Source organism: Lissotriton helveticus, chromosome 5_1 (genome assembly GCF_964261635.1).
Source record: "Lissotriton helveticus chromosome 5_1, aLisHel1.1, whole genome shotgun sequence".
NCBI lineage: Eukaryota > Metazoa > Chordata > Amphibia > Caudata > Salamandridae > Lissotriton > Lissotriton helveticus.
The window spans coordinates 1,903,820,533-1,903,839,868 of record NC_136065.1 but is presented as its reverse complement, the minus strand read 5'-3'; the positions used below and the strand labels follow the sequence as shown (position 1 = coordinate 1,903,839,868).

The window sequence follows — 19,336 nt, the reverse complement described above, 5'->3', positions numbered from 1 at the left end:
GAGTGAAAGCAGGGGCACCAAAGACACTATAAGGGAAAAAAACACAATGTCGGTCTTTAAAAGAGTAGCACCCCCGCCATGTGTTTGTGCATGATGCACTTTGCTGCTGCCAGGCGATCGAACATTATGCGCAGCAATTGCGGATTATGAGCCAAGTTATAGTGCCAAAGAGTAAACAGTGAACCTGGTAAGAAACCATCCAGCGTCTCAAGACCTCTGGAAGTTAGGTGTGAAGGTGGGGGTAAATGTGGCTTGTACTGGGGTGCTGGGGAGCTTTGATGGAGGGGTGGCACGCTGCTTCAATTGTGCCGCGGATGGAACGGGGTTTGTCTGGTGTGCGTTTCCTGCGCGAGGAACGGAGGGGTGTTGCTTCTTGTTTTTGTTGCCGTGCCTAGCTATGCACGTTGGAGCTGAGGCTGCCGTGGTGGGTGGGGAGGCGTGGTTGACTATACATCCAGATGCGGAAGGTGAGTGTCCTGTCCTGCAGTGCTACTGGTCCTCACCCACACCCTTGGGGACATCTGGCGGCAGGAGTGGAGGAGCATGCAAGAACGTTTTGGTGGGGGGGGTTGCATGGGGTGGACACGAACGGGTGGTGGAAGAGTGGGTGGGGTGGGCATCATTGGTGCGGCCAAGTGTGTGCAAGTGCCCGAGAAAGGCAGGGCAGCGATTTGGGCGCCATTCCTGGAGGAGGGATGTTTTCGCCGGGCTCTGTCCACCGGGCACTGGTGTGTAACTGGTCTGGTGGCAGGGTTGGTGGGGCGGGGGACGAGGCCTTCTGAAACAAGGTGGGGAGAGTGGTGGGGGAGATGGCTGTCCAGGAATGCAGTGCTGCCTTCAGGGCCGCAGAGGTAGGGTGGAGGTGTGGAAAGGTGAGGGGGTGTGGCACTCTGGCCACGGGTCAGACCTTCTCCGGCACCTGAGTCCCGGATTAGACCTGTCCTGCCACCCGGGCAACAAATGGCCTGCCCTGTGACTGACACTGCCCCAGCCTCTCGCTGCTCAGATTAGACCTGCCCTGCCACCTGCCACAGATAGATCCTTTTATAGAAAGGATCTATCTGTGGCAGGTGACAGGGCAAGTGTAATCTGAGCAGCGCCTCTAAAAAGAGTCTGAGGCTGGGGAGGTGTAAGTCACACGTTCTGCCACCCATCACAGGTTAGACCCACCTGTCCTGGTACCCGGATGCAGGTTAGACCTATCCTGCCACTCGGGTCACAGATCCCTCCATGTCTTGGTGGGAGGGGGGCGGGGGGCCTTCAGTGTGAGCGGGTGGAGGGATGTTGGGTCCATTTTGCTTTTAAGCTTCGGAGCTGACTTTGCCGGGGGTGTGTGGGGGGCAGCAGGGGTGGGGTGGGGGGAGGGAGTTTATTGGTCCTGCTGTACCTGTGCACAGGTGCGTATCTACCCTGATAAGATCACACTGTAGGTTAATGCACCTGCTGCAGGGCGCAGAGTGTAACGTCCTGACCACGTCTTCTTTTGTCTATGGCAGGTGACAGGGCAAGTCTAATCTGAGCAGCGCCTCTAAAAAGAGTCTGAGGCTGGGGCGGTGTCAGTCACACGTTCTGCCACCCGTCACAGGTTAGACCCACCTGTCCTGGTACCCGGACGCAGGTTAGACCTATCCTGCCACTCGGGTCATAGATCCCTCCATGTCTTGGTGGGAGGGGGGTGGGGGGCCTTCAGTGTGAACGGGTGGAGGGATGTTGGGTCCATTCTGCTTTTAAGCTTCGGAGCTGACTTTGCCGGGGGAGTGTGGGGCTGTCTGGGGGTGGGGAGGGAGGGGGTGTTATTGGTCCTGCTGCACCTCCTAGTGTTTTTTTCTAACATGTGTTGGTGGTTTTAGGACGCTGGGCACTTTAGCACTCTTTAGCAGTGCATAGTGCGTGTGCTCTCTGCCCTCCATAGGATAACATTGGGGAATAGATCTGTGCCTGCCTTGTACAATGCTGGCTCTGCCCCACTGTGGTGTGTCTGATGACCCAGCCCGAGCTCACAAAGGAGGAGTGAAGCCCGGTAAACAAAGTGATTGACTCCCCTCCCAGAGCCAGTTGGGACTGGAACCTCCAAGATCCTTCCAGAGGCTTCTAGAAGGGGGCGGACAAAGAAGAAATGTTATATAAATAGAGGGGTTGGGACCCCATATGGTGGTTGTGCTTGTGCTTACTTGGAGGAGACACTCTGCGAGGAGGAACCGCCGCGGGACCCAGCTGCTGGCTCCTGGGGGTCCCTGCGTACTGGCCTGCCTGTGCCCAGCTCTGCCCCTCTGCCTTCTACTGGACCAGGAAGAGACTATTTCTGGAGTAAAGACTGCTGCGCCAGGTGGATTGCCACCTTGCTGAGTAAAGACTGTTCCTAGGAACTGCTACCCGGTTTTGGCTAAACTGCCCTACTGCCTGCTGATCCTTGCCCAGCCTGAGCCCTTGGACTGTGCTCCAGGAGAAGAGGAGTGCTACCTTTTTATTCCTGGAGTTCTGGAGCGCTATTTTCTAATTGCCCGAGGGAACCCCGGCGTGGGGGATTCCCCCTGCACTCCTAAGACCCGAGCGGGAGCCTACCCCGCATTTCTGCTTGTTTTTGCCAGCAGGTGCCCACCCCGCGTTTTGAAACTTCGCTGGGTGCCCACCCCGCATTTTTGCTTATTTTACAAGAGGAAGCCCACCCCGCTGCTTTATGCCTTTAGCGGGAGTCTCTCCCGCTGTTGTATGCTTTTTGATGGCGGGTGCCCACCCCGCACTTGTGAAGAGGAATCCCTGCCGCCGCCCGAGCCGCCGAGAGGATCGCTGAAAAGAGGAAGTCAGGCAGGCGCCGCCTGACTGTGGGCGGGTCCTGCCGTGATACCTGGAACCAGGAAGTCGCCGAGTCCCAAGCGGGGGCTCCCGTGAGCTGGTGGGAGCCCCGTGCATGCCACAAAAGAAGACCGGGTGAAGGCACAGAGGAGGGGGAGCCTTGTAGGCTCCCCTGGAGTGCAGGACCGGCGGAGAGAGAAGCGGAGTCCCCACAAAGCCTGGTGAGTGGGGCTTGGTTTTACCTATTGTGGGTGCCTCCCCTCTGCCAAAGGGAGCACCCGAAGAGCCTGGTGAGTGGGGCTGGGAGGAGAGCAGCATCGGGGCCGGGAGTGGCACCAGAAGTTCCGTGGCGGTTCCTTTGCACAGCTCCACTGCACAAGAGCGGGCAGCTGCAACAAGGGGGCACGGTTGCATCCCAGACTCCCGGATTGGGCTCCAACGTGAACAGTGGTGCTAGTGTTCTCTTTGGGTACTCAGCAGCGCCGCAGTTGCGGGCCGCTGCAACGTTTTGGACAAAACTACTTTCGGAATCCTAGAGTGGGGCTGCAAAGACACAAGGGTGCCCAGGCTAATTTGGCACAGCTGTACCACCCGTGAGCGGCAGCTGCAACGTTGGGGACACTTCTGTTTAGTAGAGTCCCAGTGGGGGCTCAGGCGGCAGAGTGAGTGCCAGTACTACTATTTCTTTGGGGGGCATTTCTGGTCATTCGTATGGTGTCATCAGGGCGCAAGCCCCTAAATGTGATGTATGCACCCTGCTAATGCTACTATGGTGCACTACTGGTTTTATGCCTAATGTATTCACGCTGAGTAAATGTCAGAGAATGTGTGTTTTGCTCATTTACCTGCCTCTTGGTACGCTTTGAAGTAGTTCTTGTGTTTTAGTTTTAGTTTAAATTGGCTCAATACATTTGGGTTGGAAGCAGCGTCTTATTAGAGAACAGACTTGTCAAAGATGTGGTAAGGTCTCTGAAAGTCTTGGTACTGGGGGATTTTAACTTCTGGCCCTCTCACCCAGCTGAGGATGTACCTTCCAAAGACTTCACCGACTTTCTTAGTAGTCTGAATTTTGTTTCTCACATTCACATTCCCACCCATGCCCGTGGTCATATTCTGGACCAAATCTGGTCCCTCAATATTTCAATCCCTGTTCCTATTATCACTCCCTGCTTGTGGTCTGACCACTTTTTGATTTCCTTCTCTCTTGACCTGGGCCTAGCAAAGAAGTCGCCCTTGCCCAAAAACATCTGGGCACGCAACTGGGGAAAAGTGGACATGCCATCTTTGTGTTCTTCTCTCTTAACATCAAGCCCTGCCATCGACAATCTGTCCATCTCGTCCCAGGCAGTGGCCATTAATAGTTGGCTGTCCTCAACATGCGATCTGGTGGCCCCCCTTAGGCGTGTCAAAGTGAAGCGCTCCCACGATGCGAACAAATGGTTCGGCCCTGAGCTTAGGGCGAAAAAGTTGGCCGCTCGTCAGGCTGAGCGCACTTGGAGGCGTAACTACAGCGAGTCCTCCAAACTCCTGTACAACTCCATTCAGGCGGAGTACAAGAGAGCCATCCTCAAGGCTAAGACCGCCTATTTCTCCGATAAGATCCTCCGAGCGGAGAGTCAATCGAGGGAAATCTTCGCCACTGTATTTGAACTGGCCACTTCAGATAGAACTTCAGCTAAACCAGTCCCTTCTCAACCCCTATGTGATTCCCTTAATGACTTTTTTATAAATAAGATTGCAGACATTAAACTCAACATTCCACCCCCCTCCTCTGGTTTTGTTGACATTATTCCACCACCCAATTCTTATCATTTTGACCACTTCACTCCGTTATCCGAAGACACTTTTCTTTCCATTCTCCCTATTGTGAAATCTGGATCCCCGGTGGATGTCTGTCCTGCCCACATCATGTGTAAAATTTTTCAAGCTTGTCCTCTCCCTCCCTTGACCTTCCTTAATGACTCCTTGAGAAGGGGAATTGTTCCCACGTCGCATAAATTTGGCACAGTTATCCCCATCTTAAAAAAGCCTGGGGCTGACCCTACAGTACTGTCCAATTACCGGCCCATTTCCCTCCTTCCCTACCTGGCTAAGGTCCTTGAGCGGCACATCACCAAAACACTGAGTACCTTCATTGAGACTAGTAAGTTCTTAGCCCCTTCTCAAGCGGGCTTCCGCCCCCTGCACTCCACCGAGAAGGTGGTGGTATCCGTGATGGACACACTCAGAGAGGGGCTGGACTCTAATCTTCCTCAGGCGCTGATCCTTCTCGATCTCTCTGCCGCCTTCGACACGGTTGATCATACCACCCTTCTTTCCCGTGTCGAGGCGGCAGGCGTCAGGGGTTCAGCCCTGTCCTGGGTTAGATCGTTTCTCAACGACCGCACCCAGGCTGTTCATCTAGCGGATTTCTCCTCCACAGTTCACAAGGTACAATGTGGTGTTCCCCAGGGCTCTTCTCTCTCCCCTCTCCTCTTTAATCTTTACATTCTTCCTCTTATTTTTGCGTTACAGCAGATGGAGGTCACAGTGTTTAATTACGCTGATGACCTCCAGCTCATCTTTAACCTATCTCACTCCTCCTTCTCTATTTCTAGCTTCCAGTCAGTGATGGTATTCATCAGGGATTGGATGAACTTTAATCATCTAAAACTCAACCCTGACAAGACCGAGCTTGTCCTGACTGGTGGGCAACTCAACCCTTGGTCCTCTGCTTTCTGGCCCCCCTCACTTGGCCCTCCCCCTCTCCCTTCCTTTTCTGTTAAAACCTTGGGGATCACTTTGAATCAACATCTTACTCTTCATTCACATGTGAGCACGGTGGTTTCGGCTTGTTTCTTTACTCTACGCACCATTCGCAAAATTTCACGTTTTTTTCCCTGTCAGCCCTCAAACTTGTTCTTATGGCAATGGTCCTTTCACGTTTAGACTATGGTAATGCACTCTATAACGGTATCCCCAACTATGCCTTGCGTCGACTTCAGCTTGTACAAAACCAAGCGGCCCGGTTGGTCCTTGGTTTATCCAGATCCCAGCACATCACCCCCGCCCTGTGTTCCCTCCACTGGCTCCCAATTAAAGAGAGAGCTTTGTTCAAACTTGGCTGCCTCACTTTTCAAGCCCTGGCCGGAACAGCTCCGGCTTTTATTACGTCCATTGTTCACCCTTATGTTCCCAGCAGACATCTGCGATCCTCCGCCCTCTCTCTCCTGGTGGTTCCCCGCTTTAGGAGGAAGAGGTCGGGAGGATGCAAGTTTGCTGTCCTTGCCCCTTCCTTTTGGAATTCCTTACCCTTACCCATCCGTTCCTCAGCCTCTTATATTGAGTTTCGAGGGAGACTTAAAACTTTTCTTTTCCGACAGGCATTCCCAGCCTGAGCTGGTTCTGAGTCTGTAATCTGAATTTGAGCCACCCCCACAGCGCCATGAAACCGTCCGGTATACGTGCGCTATACAAATATGTTTAAATTCAAATTCAAATTCAAAGTGACCAACAGTTTACAGGGTGTTATTTCATGCAGTTTTAAAATATATATGTATGTTTTAGCTTCAAAAATACTATCTGAGCTTCGAGTAGAGTAGTAACCGGAAGGTGTGGTATGAAAAACCCTTACTGTACAAGCAATTGATAAACACCGCGCAAACCTATCACACCATAAAATAAGCCCTACCTTTGCTCCAAGTTCTACTGTCTAGCTGTCATGTTCTCCCATCCTCTTTCTCATCTAGTCCCTCTTTTCATCTCTCCCATGTTCCTTCATTTGTGTTACACAATCTTAGGGTGGCTTACAGCAGTATTAACATGACATGCAGGCAGGGGCTGCCGGCGTGACTCTCAAGCAGGGGCCGTGGGCGGTGTCGCGGGGGTGGGGGAGTGGGGTTTCGAAATAAAAAAAATTTGTTAAACTTACCTCGAGGCCGAGTCCTGCGTCTTCTGTGCTCCTGCTCTCCTGAGTCCTCTTCCAGGAACAAGAAGCAGGCAGCCAATCACAACGTTGCAGTGCAGCGTTGTCGGCTCTCAGCCAGGGGCTGTAGGGGTGGGCATGTTCTCCATGCAGGCTGTTATGCATCCTGCATGCAGAACAGGGAAGTGCGCATGACTGCTTAGTCATTGCTCACTTGAGTGGGCAAACCACTCCGCCCCGGCCCTGCTCCGTCAGCAGAGCAGCCCCGCCCACCCTCCCGCCCTCAAGGAAACAGAACATGATAATAACTGAAAGTTATTATCATTTTATATTTCCTCTTTTCACACTGCTGAAAAGCAGCGGGGTGACGCTCCTCCGCCACAGCAGAGGAATCGCCACTGCGTGGAGGTCAAATGTGATTGGCCCAGTTATGTTTTAGGTCTGGGTTTTACCAGCGCAGTTTCCAAACAACCTATTGTTAACAATATACACAAGTGGGCTTTGGATCCGCCCAATTCAGCTTTTGCTTTCTTCATTCAGCCTCTTTTAGCTTTCTGGCTGCGTCATGCATTGGATCAGAGCAGTGGAGTATTTTGCTTTCTTCATTCAGCCTCTTTCAGCTTTTTGGCTGCGTCATGCGTTGGATCAGCTCAGTGGAGTATTTAGCTCACCCCCAATGCTATTGGCTATTTGGTTGTATTCTTCTACCTTCACTAGTTCGTTTGCATTGAACTGCAGGCAGGACAGCTTTACAGCTATAGCCCTCACTGTCCCCTCTTGATGGGGCTCCCTCCTTTATGTCTCCCTCTATTGTGTTCAGTGCTTAATTTTAGCATGTGGTTTCCGGCTTATCACTGGCGCTTAATCATCAACACCAGCACTTATAGCACGTGCTCGACCCATTCATTTTTGGTAGGCACGGGTAGATTAAGTGATTTGCCCAGAATCCCAGGATGTTGAGCCGGTGCCGAGACTCAAACCTGGTTCCCCAGCTCCGAGGTCGGCCGCTCTGGCCATTACGCCCCCCCCACCCCCGAACTTTTAGGGTTTCATGGTTAATAGTCGGTTCTGTTTTAGGCAGGGTTAACAGGAGAAATGGGCTGGTGCAAGCTGCCTCCTGACAAGAGCCCCAGCACTTATTTTTTTTACAAATTAACCACTGATTGTGTTTGTACTACATGCATTAGCACGTTAAACCCAGATCTGCTGTCTTTGCCAGTACTTGTCTCTTTTACCCACCGACTGGTGCTTTTGGCTGTGCTGGTGTGCTGTGACCCGCTTGCCTTCTTATGTTCTACAAGGGCCGTTCCTTTGGATTTACTGCGACCAAACTTTGGAACTCCTTACCTCTGATCTTAAGGAGCGCTGGGGAACTTACCTCCTTTAAAAAAGGATTGAAATCCCACCTTTTTCCTAGGGCAGTGTAACATCGTGACAGTGTAACATCGTGTATGGTCTAGAAGAGTCAAAGTGCCAGGATACCCTTTGGGTGACAGTCAGCGCTATAAAAATATGCGATACATACATACATACATACATACAAGTATTCAGAGGAAAAGAGACAATGCTTTTTTACTAGCTCATTCTTTGAACGTGCTTGACAAGTGGCTCCTAATAACCTCCTTTGAATGTTACATAGAAACATAGGGAATATTTTCTCAGTCCCACTATATGTGCGGGTATTTTAAAAAGATACTCCTGTTTCTTCCAGCATATGCCTTTTATTCGTTTTGGCTATGTTGGAACTGGGGTCACCAGTCCCCTAGGGTAGCATGGCACGAGCGGGTAGGCATCCGAAAGCACATGTGTTAAGCGATCATGCAGCACACACTCACACTGAGACAGAAACCTGGGCACGCAATAAATGACTCCACTCCAGAGCTTGTATAAAAACAAGTGATTTGTATTAAGATAAATAATCAGATAGATAGAGCAGGATCAGGGAAATCATAAATTCATTTAAAATACATGTGTCTCAAAACTTGCGATCAATATTAGATGAATAAATATCCGTTCTGCAATAAATATTAAATATTGGATCAATAAATAGTTAAATACATTTTTAGTGGGACACAGGCCCAACCTACGCCTTGCTTCTTGGTCAGTACCTGAAAGGAATACATCTCAAAGTCATAAGAACAACACTGCATTAAGCATCAATATCCATTTCCTCAGGTAAACAAAGGGACAGTTCCATAACAGAAACATCTCCCCGCTGTAGGAATAAACAATTCGTTAAGTGTAGTTCAAACATTTCCTTAAATATGAAACATTTCATTTGCCACAAAAGTATGTGGACGTAACTCTCCTCCTGTAATAGGAATTAAACATTTCATTAAGAATAATTATTCCATATAACAAGGTTGGGCATCCCTTTGGGAGAACTTCTCATTGGGCCCAGCTAACCATTGCATTAGCCAGCACTAACTAGGAGAAAACATTGCAATCTAGGTAACCATCCCCTTGTGCAGGTTTAACTGTATCAGGGCTACACCAACATTCCATCAGGGAAGTAGAAATCCCTACATTGAGCAGGTGTAAGTAGATCTCTGTTATAGCAGGGGTATGAGACCCTTCCCTGGGCAGGAGTAAACATTGCCTCAAATGAGGTCAACACCTTTCATTAGGCATAAAGTATTTCTTTAGGCATCACACACCATCCTATTACCTGATGCCTGAACAGGCAGGGCCTTCCCCCTATTAATCAGGAGCTTACAGGTAAAACATTTCCTGCAATAGTGATAATCAGTTTAGCAGAAGTAAAACACTTCACTGAGGGTAAAACATTTCATTAACCATTTCCTTAGGCAGGAATGTAACTCCTATGGCAGGAATAAAAACACGCCACTGCGGATAAAACATCTCATTAGGCAGTGTAACTATATCCTTATAGCATTAACGTTCCCCTACTAAGCAATCAACAGTTAACAACTCTTCAAGGCAGAGATAACCATTTTTAACAGGCAAGCCTGAGCTTAGAAGACTTGGTTTATGCATGTAAAGCCTTTTAGTAAATGTAAACATTTCTTTAAAGCAAGGAGCACCTCACTCCATAACTGTGGGCATGTGCTCCACCTTTCAACCAACATGAATAAATGTTTCATTAGTCAGCAGACACAGTTCATTATGCAGCTGTTGGCGTTTCCACCCCAGGCCAGGATCAACATTCTAATTCCTACATTAAGCAGGCATAAACCTCTCAGCACCCAAGAGTAATCCTGTAAATAAGTAGAGGTTATAACACTGGGGCAGGGGTGTAATAAAACTTCTATAGTTCAGAATAATCCTGGTTCCAAGCAGGAATAACCACTTCAAAACTCTTCCCCAATCATAGGTAACATCCCCCTAATCAGGAGTAAACATTACAGGGAAGGAATCAGGCATAGGCATTTCATTAAGTAACTTATAAATAGAACATTACTCATTGCTAGAGAGCAACATCTCATTAAGCAAGCACAGGCCTTGCTTTAGATTAGTAAAACATTTCTGTTAATTAAGGTGAACATTTCAATAAGCAATTCAGTAAAGCATTCTCAATGAGCATTTTACTATGCCTTGGACTCCCCTATGCAGGGCTAAGCCATCGCAGGTGAACTCAGTATGTCTTTAGGCCTACGCCGGAACCAGGGCCCAAACAGTTAATGAATGGCAAGCCTGTCCTCAGGCATAAACAGTAACTTAATGGCCTCCACGTCACTAGAGGCACATAGGGGCCAACAGGTGAGCACTTAAGGTCAAAAATACAGGGTTTCTCTGGGGCCTACAAGAGAGCGCTTGGAGGCACAATTACAGCGCTTCTATGGGACATTCAAGAAAGCGCTTGGAGTGAAATTACAGCGCTTCCCTGGGCACTACCTCAGTTCCTCACATGACAGCGCTTGGCCACAGGCAATGCTGGGGACAGCGCTTCAGCAGGCAATCAGGTTTAGATAATAGCACCCTGCAGGTACAGCACTTCACAAGGCAGCAACCCCCTTCAGTACCTCAGCACTCTTCACAGGGACAGCAAAGGAGCGTTGGGGGAGCAGGGAGTCAGCGCTTCAGAAGGCAGCAACTTCTAGAGCCACAGAAGTTCTTGGTGACACAGCGCTTCAGGGGGATAGCGCTTTTCAGGATTCACAGCGCTACGATATAGCAGGCAATTCACAGCAGAGGTAGCGCTCGGCAGACAGTTCATTCCAGGTAGCGCTGCTGAAGGGCGCCACAGAATATAGCGCTTCAGGCAGGAATCACGCCCAGGATTCTAGCGCTTCACAGACAGCAGGGTGCAGGGCTATAGTGCTTTGGCCCACACGAGGTGGGGGCAAGACCAGCAGGTCTAATAACATTCTGTTCAGGGTGCTGCAGTTCAGGCAAATATAGCGCTTCAGAAGGCAGCAACCCCCTCCATTACTTCAGCGCTCTTCACAGGGTCAGCAAGGGCAGCGCTAGATATACAGGACAGGTGACACCCCAGTAGCAGGTTAGCATGGGAGACCCCAGGTGACATCAGGAAACGCAGGGTCAGTACCGCGCCAATACCTGTTTGCTTCTTCAAAAGTCCTGTGATGATTTAATTTCTTCTTAGCGCTTTAGGTTTCTTGCGCCCTTGTAAATAGAGGCTTAGTTTCTTGTTGGCGTGATGTTTCTTGCGCCCTTGTAAATAGAAGCTTAGTTTCTTGTTGGCGTGATGTTTCTTGCGCCCTTTGGTTTCTTGTTTCCTTGAAGGGGGTTAAGTTGGTGGCTGGTGTTAGATCTCCTCAGCCAATCCCCTCAAGTGGTCCCTGGGGGTTCCCTTCCGCGGGGTTAGGTCAGTGGGGGGGGTACAGGATGCCTCAATACTTGTAAAGCAGCACTCTAGGCCCTGTCATTTCCAGCATCATAAGACCCTGCCCTGACCCCCACTGCCTATCCTCCTGCGTAGGTTCTTCCCCAGGTCTTCCCCTCAGTCACTCTGACAGGAAAGTTTACCTTCCTTTCCTTATACAGTGCCAGTTGACAGTTGGCAGTGGCAGTTGGTGTCACCTCACCTGTTCCAGAAGGTTCCAGGGGGTTCTAGGAGGTTCCACCATTCTACCTGTGGGCAGGCTGGCAGGCTAAGTTGATACATTGTTTGGAGGGTTCCAGCCAGGCCCTAGCCACTAGAATGCGCCCACTAAACCCCGCTGCAGCAGCAGTGGTCAGTGGCAGCCATGTTAGGGGTATAAGACACCTGCATCTTAACATCAGTTTCACAGTACACAGGGCTTTCCTCACTACACAAGGCCTATACATTGTTGTTACCATGAGGGCATTCTGATTTAAAAGGGAAATAAAAAGGCGAAAAATTTTGGGGAAAGGGCCAAGTCTCACAGGCTATAATTGTCTTGGCTGTCTAGTTGTCGTGCAAGAGGAGTGTACTTGATGTTGTCTGTGTTTTCCTTGTAGCTCCTGGGTCTCTGTGGCCTACTCAAGCTTGTTGCCTAAAATGGGTCTTGCCAGATTATTTTAGGGTCAATGGCCACTAGTTTGTGAATGAAGAAGAACAGAGAAATGGACCTGTACACACCCCTTGTGCATGTGCTTGCCAGTATTCACTGTGCTGGTGCACAAACAGTGCAAGAGAATTCTAAGCATCATTTGCTCATAGAGGCACGTTTGCTACATAAGGACTACCAGGAATTGTACTACACAGTGTGTGTTCAGTCTGGAAGATTGAAATAATAAGGAGAAGAATTATGGTAATAAAAAAGATATTAACTTTTACCCAATGAATTGGTAATCAAAAGATCAGTCTTAGGAAGATAGCCATGCAGGGATTCAAACTAAATCTATCAGGTCAAGTTGACTGTCTGAACTACCATAACTGTACTATATAGAATGCAAGAGCTTAGTGTGGAGATTTCTTGTACTGTTTGAGGTCCTCTCTTGAGTGCACTGGCGCTGGTGTCTCTAAAAAGAAAATATTTGGGCTTAGCAATGGTGTATAAATGCTCACTCGGTGCTGTAATATTACAGTATCTTAGAACGTAAATATGGAGCATGTAAAGTCTTAACCATGGAACACTTTAGGTTTACGTAGCGAACTTGGCGGCAAAAGTATAAAGTGTCTGTGGGAGTATAATTTAGGCCATCCTTCAGGCTCAAAGTGGATCTTTCAATGATCAGATTTTATTGTTTAAATGAAAAGCATTTTGTTGTCTAACGGAAGAGTACATGGTGGTCTAATGCACTAATGTGAAATTATTAACAAGGAAGACTTTAATGCAGTATCAGACTGCAGTAGTCTTAGGGCACCAGGAGGATGAGGTATCAGAGGGCATGGAGCATGTGTCATCACTTTGATAACAATCTGTGGTGAGTGGGGTCTTTCATTTGTGGAAGTAGTTCGTCTAGATAAAAAACCTGTTGTGCTTCCCCTGTTTGACAACAAAGTATTTATACTTGGTATCTCAAGCTGTGGTGTCCCTTGTAAGAACTATTAGACAGATCTACCAGCTCTATCTTTTCCCGGTGCAGAACACACCAAGGGTAAGCACAGGCATGGTCTCCGTTTTCCCACAAAACCCAGTTTTCATTTAACAAAATATTTTCACACCTATTCAACATTTCTGTCTTAGCTTCAGAAACCTAAGCAGGCTTTTTTCCTTCCAGCAATCTACCTGAAGCAAAATCGAGAGCACTTGACAACATTGGACGGGTGTATGCTAGAATTGGACAATTCCAGAACGCTATTGACGTGTGAGTACGTTCAGCTGCATGTTGATCTGTCAAAATATTTATAACTGAACATACCAGTGAGATACCCTTGTATTACTGATTTGATTTGATTGGTATATTTGTAAAGCACACGAATGCCCGGGGGTGTCTTGGCGCTGTTATTGCTGTTGCACTATTAAAGATAATGTGATCGATGATACTTCTTTATTGTTCATTCATAGTTTCTTAATTCTTCTTTGATATTGGGTAAATCAGATCCAACCGCCCAATCCATTGATTCAAAACCAACTTTACCCATATATTTCAAGTTCTGCTGTACAGACTGCTGTGGAAAAGCATAGAACAGTGGCAGAAGCAATGCAGACTACTTACTGAAATCAGTTAAGCTGCCGAGTTGTCACCTCAATTCTATTAAAATGGGTTATTTTCACCAGACTGTCTTGTTGAAGCCATTCACATATTATCTGTATGATCATAACCTCAGCTTCTTCATGTTATCACGATACATGTTACGTGTTTTGGTATAATAGCGTACAAACGTTTACTGTTCTGATAAGAATGTTGGTCATGTCAGGCTTACCCAACACAAACCCATGAATGTTCTGCTAGCAGCATGCCATCTAAGTTAATGTGTGATTATGATTGAGGTTCCTACTATGTCAAATACCCAAGTTGGATTTTACCAGGATTCCCCCCATCAAACTTATGGCTCAATCAGAGGTGACCAAGAATACGACTTTGTCCGTAAAACAATTTCCAGTTTTTCCAGATGCCCTTCCATTCCGAAAGACCTATTGTGTCTTGTTCCTCACCCACATCACATTACTGAAAGCAAGCAAAAGATCTTTGTCTGATTCACAAAGTTATTCTTGATGAAGCAGCCATTTATCGCCGGAGAGCAGTTGCCCATGATGTTTAGGATAGCCTCAAAAGATACATGCGCACAAAATCTAAATGGAATTAATATTCGCAGTTGTTGGCTATTCAGCCCCAGCCATGTTGGACAGCACTGCTCTAGTCACCAGCTTCACATACGTGCCCAATATACAAAAGTGACTGTGATTGCTCTAGCGTCTCAAGAACCATGCATTTCTAGAGCTTAACTGCTGTCCACAAAGCAATCTAACCATACACCTTGGACAGTGGGCCACATTGTTGACACGTCCAGAATTGCGCCCAGAGTTCTGTGATTGGATGACTATAGGCAAAACACAGAAAAGTAGTGAAGGGCAGCAAAAACAATAGTTTATTTTAAATGCTTTTTGATGATTTTGCTGCCTTGTGAGACTTGGATCCAAAGTCAGTAAAATATTGTTATTTTTATGTTATTAAATTACAGATGGGAAGAGAAGATTCCAATGGCAAAGTCGAGCCTAGAAAAGACCTGGCTGTTTCATGAGATCGGCCGCTGCTACCTAGAGCTGGCCAATTCTGAGGTAGCTCGCGACTATGGGGAGAAGTCGATGGCTGCTGCTGAGGAGGCAGAGGATGTCGAGTGGCAGCTCAATGCCAGTGTATTGGTTGCACAAGCAGAAGGTACAGCAGTATTTCTTCGTAGATCGATATAAGCTTAATTCAACTCCTTTGTAGGATAATTTATAAAATTCCATGTTTAAAACTTAGGAAGTCATTATACTTTTTTGCACACTTAAGTATTTCAATGCATAAAACTTTCTCAGTAAATGAGTTCCACATTTAAACCATTGAATTTTGCGATTTCCGCTTTTCCATTCTGAGACCAAATAGGCAGATTAGTGAATTTGCTTTTTGGTACTCTCAGACTGGCAATGGAGGAACTTGAGCGGCAATAGATTAAAAAAGCTGCATGCATGTTAGGTTAAGATTTGGCGCAACAAAATTAGTTTTATTTATTTACATGTTTACTTACCTGTATTTGGCCGTATTCCGTAGTTCACTACCCCCCACCCTGCCCAGCACCACGTCACCGCCCGGCAGCATTCCCACCACCGACCGCTAAAGATAATGTCCAGCCCTTAGTATTATAGCGTTTAGAGTATGAGAATGTGGGCTAAGTGCATAATTAGTCTCAACAGTTTCATTTCTATTATTTGTGAATAAATTAGTTTGACAGAGGATGAGAGTATTAATTAATTCACTTTTAAATATTCTGCTTTTGACTTTTCTATATCTAACTGGATATTTTTATGTATTTATTTTTGTATTGGATCTTTCAACCTTTTATGCCACTTTGTATGAGGATTTGTTTTTAATTAATGTAATCTGTAAAAAATTATTGAGTTTAGGAAGTAGGGAAATGATAGTACTTTGATTTGCTTAAAATATACAATAAATGTTTAATGCCTTGTTCTTGAGGCAATGTATACACACTTCCTAATTTCGTCATGAAAATTGGGCAGACACTTTCTGTGCAACCTAGCCACTTGCCCTTAATGCATGCTTGTTTTTCTTTTGCAATGTTAAGTTATAACGTGTTATTATTTTTCAGTGCAACTGAAAGACTTTAAGTCGGCGGTGACGAACTTTGAGAAGTCCCTCGAGAGAGCTAAACTTCTACACAATGAAGCAGCAGAGCACGCCATTAAGACTGTAAGGTTTTTGTTACAGAATATGGTGCTGAGAGATCTGGTCAGCGATTGAGGGCAATATGAGTGAATATTTCTGAACGATGATGATCCAAGTGGAATTAAATAATGGCTCCCCACTTAGTTTTGAGCTGAGTGACTTACATGGTGACCACCTCACTCCAGCTCATTATGGACACTGTTTCCATTCTGGGACTTTTGTGTGATATCCTAATGTATTCTGGGTGATATAGGCATAGATGCATCCAGCTAAACACCGCTCGCAAACGGGCAGATTCTCAGAATCTGCCCCTTTGCGACCTGTATTTCTGCATTTGGGATGCATCATCCCAAATGCAAAAATTGCAATTAAAGAAATCACAAAATTGCGATTACTTAAATTGCTATTGCATTTAAGGAATCTCAAATTGAGATTCCTTAAATGCAATGCATTAAAGTTAAAAAAAATTAGCGATTTCGCTAATAGGGGGAGCAAATTACCATTAAATTGAACTTCATGGTAATTAGCAAAAACTTTGAAAAATGCACTAAAGTGCATTTTTCAAAGTTCCATTTTACACACAAACATGCCCTTAGGGCATGTGTGTGTGCAAGATGTACCCATATGCAGATTTCAGGGGTGCAACAGGGTGTCCTTTTGACACCCTGGCAACCTTGAAATTGCAATCTCAATTTGCGATTCTCTAATTGAGAATCGCAAATTGAGATTGTGTTCCCATTCATTCCTATGGGCCTCTAGGCCCATAGGAATGAATGGGAAGGTATTCGCGAGTCGCAATTAAGGAATTTTAAGAAATCGCTATTTTTAAGCGAGTTCTTCATGCATAGCATTTTGCTATTCCTTATTAGCGAATCCTTATTTTTCGCTAATAAGGAATCACAAAATGGATGCTTGATGAATCTATGGGTTAGGGTTTTGTTTCCAGTGAAATAATTAGACTCACACAACTGAAGACTACGATTTGTAAGTGAGAAGTTCAGGACTGGCGACAGTATCCTTATTGGCCTGGACTAAGGTGATCACTCTAGTGCCTTTGAAGTATGAATTGCAAAATTTAATTTCGAAGGGCCATATGTATCAAGCACTAATGCGTTCGCAAACGCCGAAATTTGCAGAATTTCGGCGTTTGCGAACGCATTAGTGCAAAATGGTATGTATCAAAGAAATCTGCGTGCAAAATAAGGAATCGCAAAATTTGTGATTCCTTATTTTGCGATTGCATTTAAGGAATCGCAAGTTTTGTGATTCCCTAAATGCAATGTATGAAGCATTAAAAAAATGCAAATTGGCCTTAAGGAATCGCAAATTACCACCAACTTCAAGTTGGTGGTAATTTGCAAATTCCTTGAAAAATTCACTTTTTTGCAAAAGTGCAATGTGAGGCACATACATGCCCTTAGGGCATGTATGTGCGCCACATGTGCACCCATGCTGATTTCAGTGGTGCAACAGGGTGTCCTTTGGACACCTCTGGACCCTTGAAATTATTCTCAATTTGTGATTCTCAAATTGCGAATCGCAAATTGAGAATAACTTCCCATTCATTCCTATGAGCCTCCTGGCCCATAGAAATGAATGGGAAAGTATTCCTTGATTGCGATTTGCAATTTGCTAATCACAATTAAGGAATACTAAGAAATCGCAAAAAAAATGCGATTTTGTACATACATCCCTATTTGCGATTCTCAAATAGCGATTGCTTAAAAATCGCTATTTGAGAATCGCAAATCAGGTTGATGATACATATGGCCCTAAATCTTGACATAGCGAAATCTACCCAGCGCACCCAATATGACAAAAGCAGCAGAGCAGGGAAATGTAAAATGGAAACTGTTAGCTATGTGTGCATGTTATTTCCCCCGCCCCCCCTTAGTTGTATATAGCGCAAACTATCCGAGCGCTTTACATGAGCGCCAGTTGTGTTACACAAGGACACATTAATTTTTGGTAGGCACGGGGAGATTAAGTGATTTCCCCAGAATCGCAAGATGTTGAGCGCCATTGCCGAGACTCGAAACAGGTTCCCCAGATTTGAGATTGACTGCCCTAGCCGTTAGGCTACATCCTCTCCCCAAATGTATGTATTTGTGTGTGTGTATAATGCAGCTAAAGCTATGATTTTTCAAAGTACTAATTCCATTCCAACTTCAACGAAGCAAACATAAATCTGATTTTTGTTCCTAGAAATAGTCATAAAAAGCAGACAGGCAAATCTTTCTCAGTTCGATTCGACCCAAGAATGTGTCTTGTTATTTATTCAATTGCAACATACTTTTCACCAATAACTAAAAGGTGATTACTAATATCTAGTTTTACAGCATGACATTTTCATTACATTCATACACATAAAAAACGTACTTATTCCTAGTTCTCCAGTATGAAATGTTCATTACATTCGTGACAATAAAAAATCTCTGCTATTAAAGCTAGAAATATTTTATGATTATGAGTTTACTGGCATTATTATGATGGAGGCGTTATTTAAAAAATAGATGTTCGACAAAAACTAACTAATTCTAATTAAGAAGTCATTAAAATAGTTCCTCTAACAGATGCTAGAAAAAAATTGCAATCCTAATACACTGAACAATGATTGGTTGTCTTTTTAAAAGATATTGCATTTCTATTTCAGCTTCTAATCAATACAAAAATGACACCTACTTCTACAGTGGTTGTACGAAAACACAACTCTTATATTTCCTTCTCCTCTTCTAGCCTCAAGTACGTTGTCATATGTAGAGAAGGGGAAAATGCCTGGCACTCAGTAGAAGCTCTCTTTAAAGCCTTCATAGCATGTACCCAATACATATTTCTATTTCTGTACTGAAACGTTGGTAGGAGCAGTCTAAAATCATACTGTTTTCAGTTTGTGAAGGTGCGTCTCTGGTGTTTGTGCTCAGGACTTACCTTGGAATAGTCTGATCCGGACCGCGAAGCAAAGCAGTACATCAACACACATAAGAAGAAGTTACCATCAAAAGGATGGACTTGTTCTTGCTCTTTGGGTCGTTCCTGCGAGAAGTTATTCCCGTTTCTGAAGTCCATTGGATAGTCTAAATCAAAGTCCAACTGAAAACTTATAAAGCGAAGCGCGACTCGACCCCGTCATGACACTCTACAACCAAGAAGAGGGTCAATGGGTTTTTTACAATGTTGGTCAGTGCCACTCAGGATCCCTGGTTGCAGAGCGGATTCCCCCAACGGATCCCACTGCGCTCTGAGGTTTCCAGGCCATCTGTGACACCTTTCAAACAGGCCATGCTGCAGATTTCTTGGTGCTTCTGGATCCCTCTGGCACACCTTTAGACCTCAAGGATCTGAAGGTCCTCAAGTCAGGTTACTGCTGGTGGGTCCTTTTCCAGCACATCCTCGTCTCTAAGGCTGATTCCCGCAGTA

General features: G+C 46.0%; 1 protein-coding gene across 1 annotated transcript in view; it reads left to right on the top strand.

The window, feature by feature from the left end:
• The window catches only part of ODAD4 (outer dynein arm docking complex subunit 4), a 159,196-nt gene that overhangs the window by 88,123 nt on the left and 51,737 nt on the right, over positions 1-19,336 (top strand). Inside the window, exons 8-10 of the mRNA XM_078641410.1 lie at positions 13,310-13,396; positions 14,715-14,911; positions 15,843-15,943. Coding sequence (XP_078497536.1) covers positions 13,310-13,396; positions 14,715-14,911; positions 15,843-15,943 — 385 coding nt within the window. The remainder of the gene's footprint in view (positions 1-13,309; positions 13,397-14,714; positions 14,912-15,842; positions 15,944-19,336) is intronic.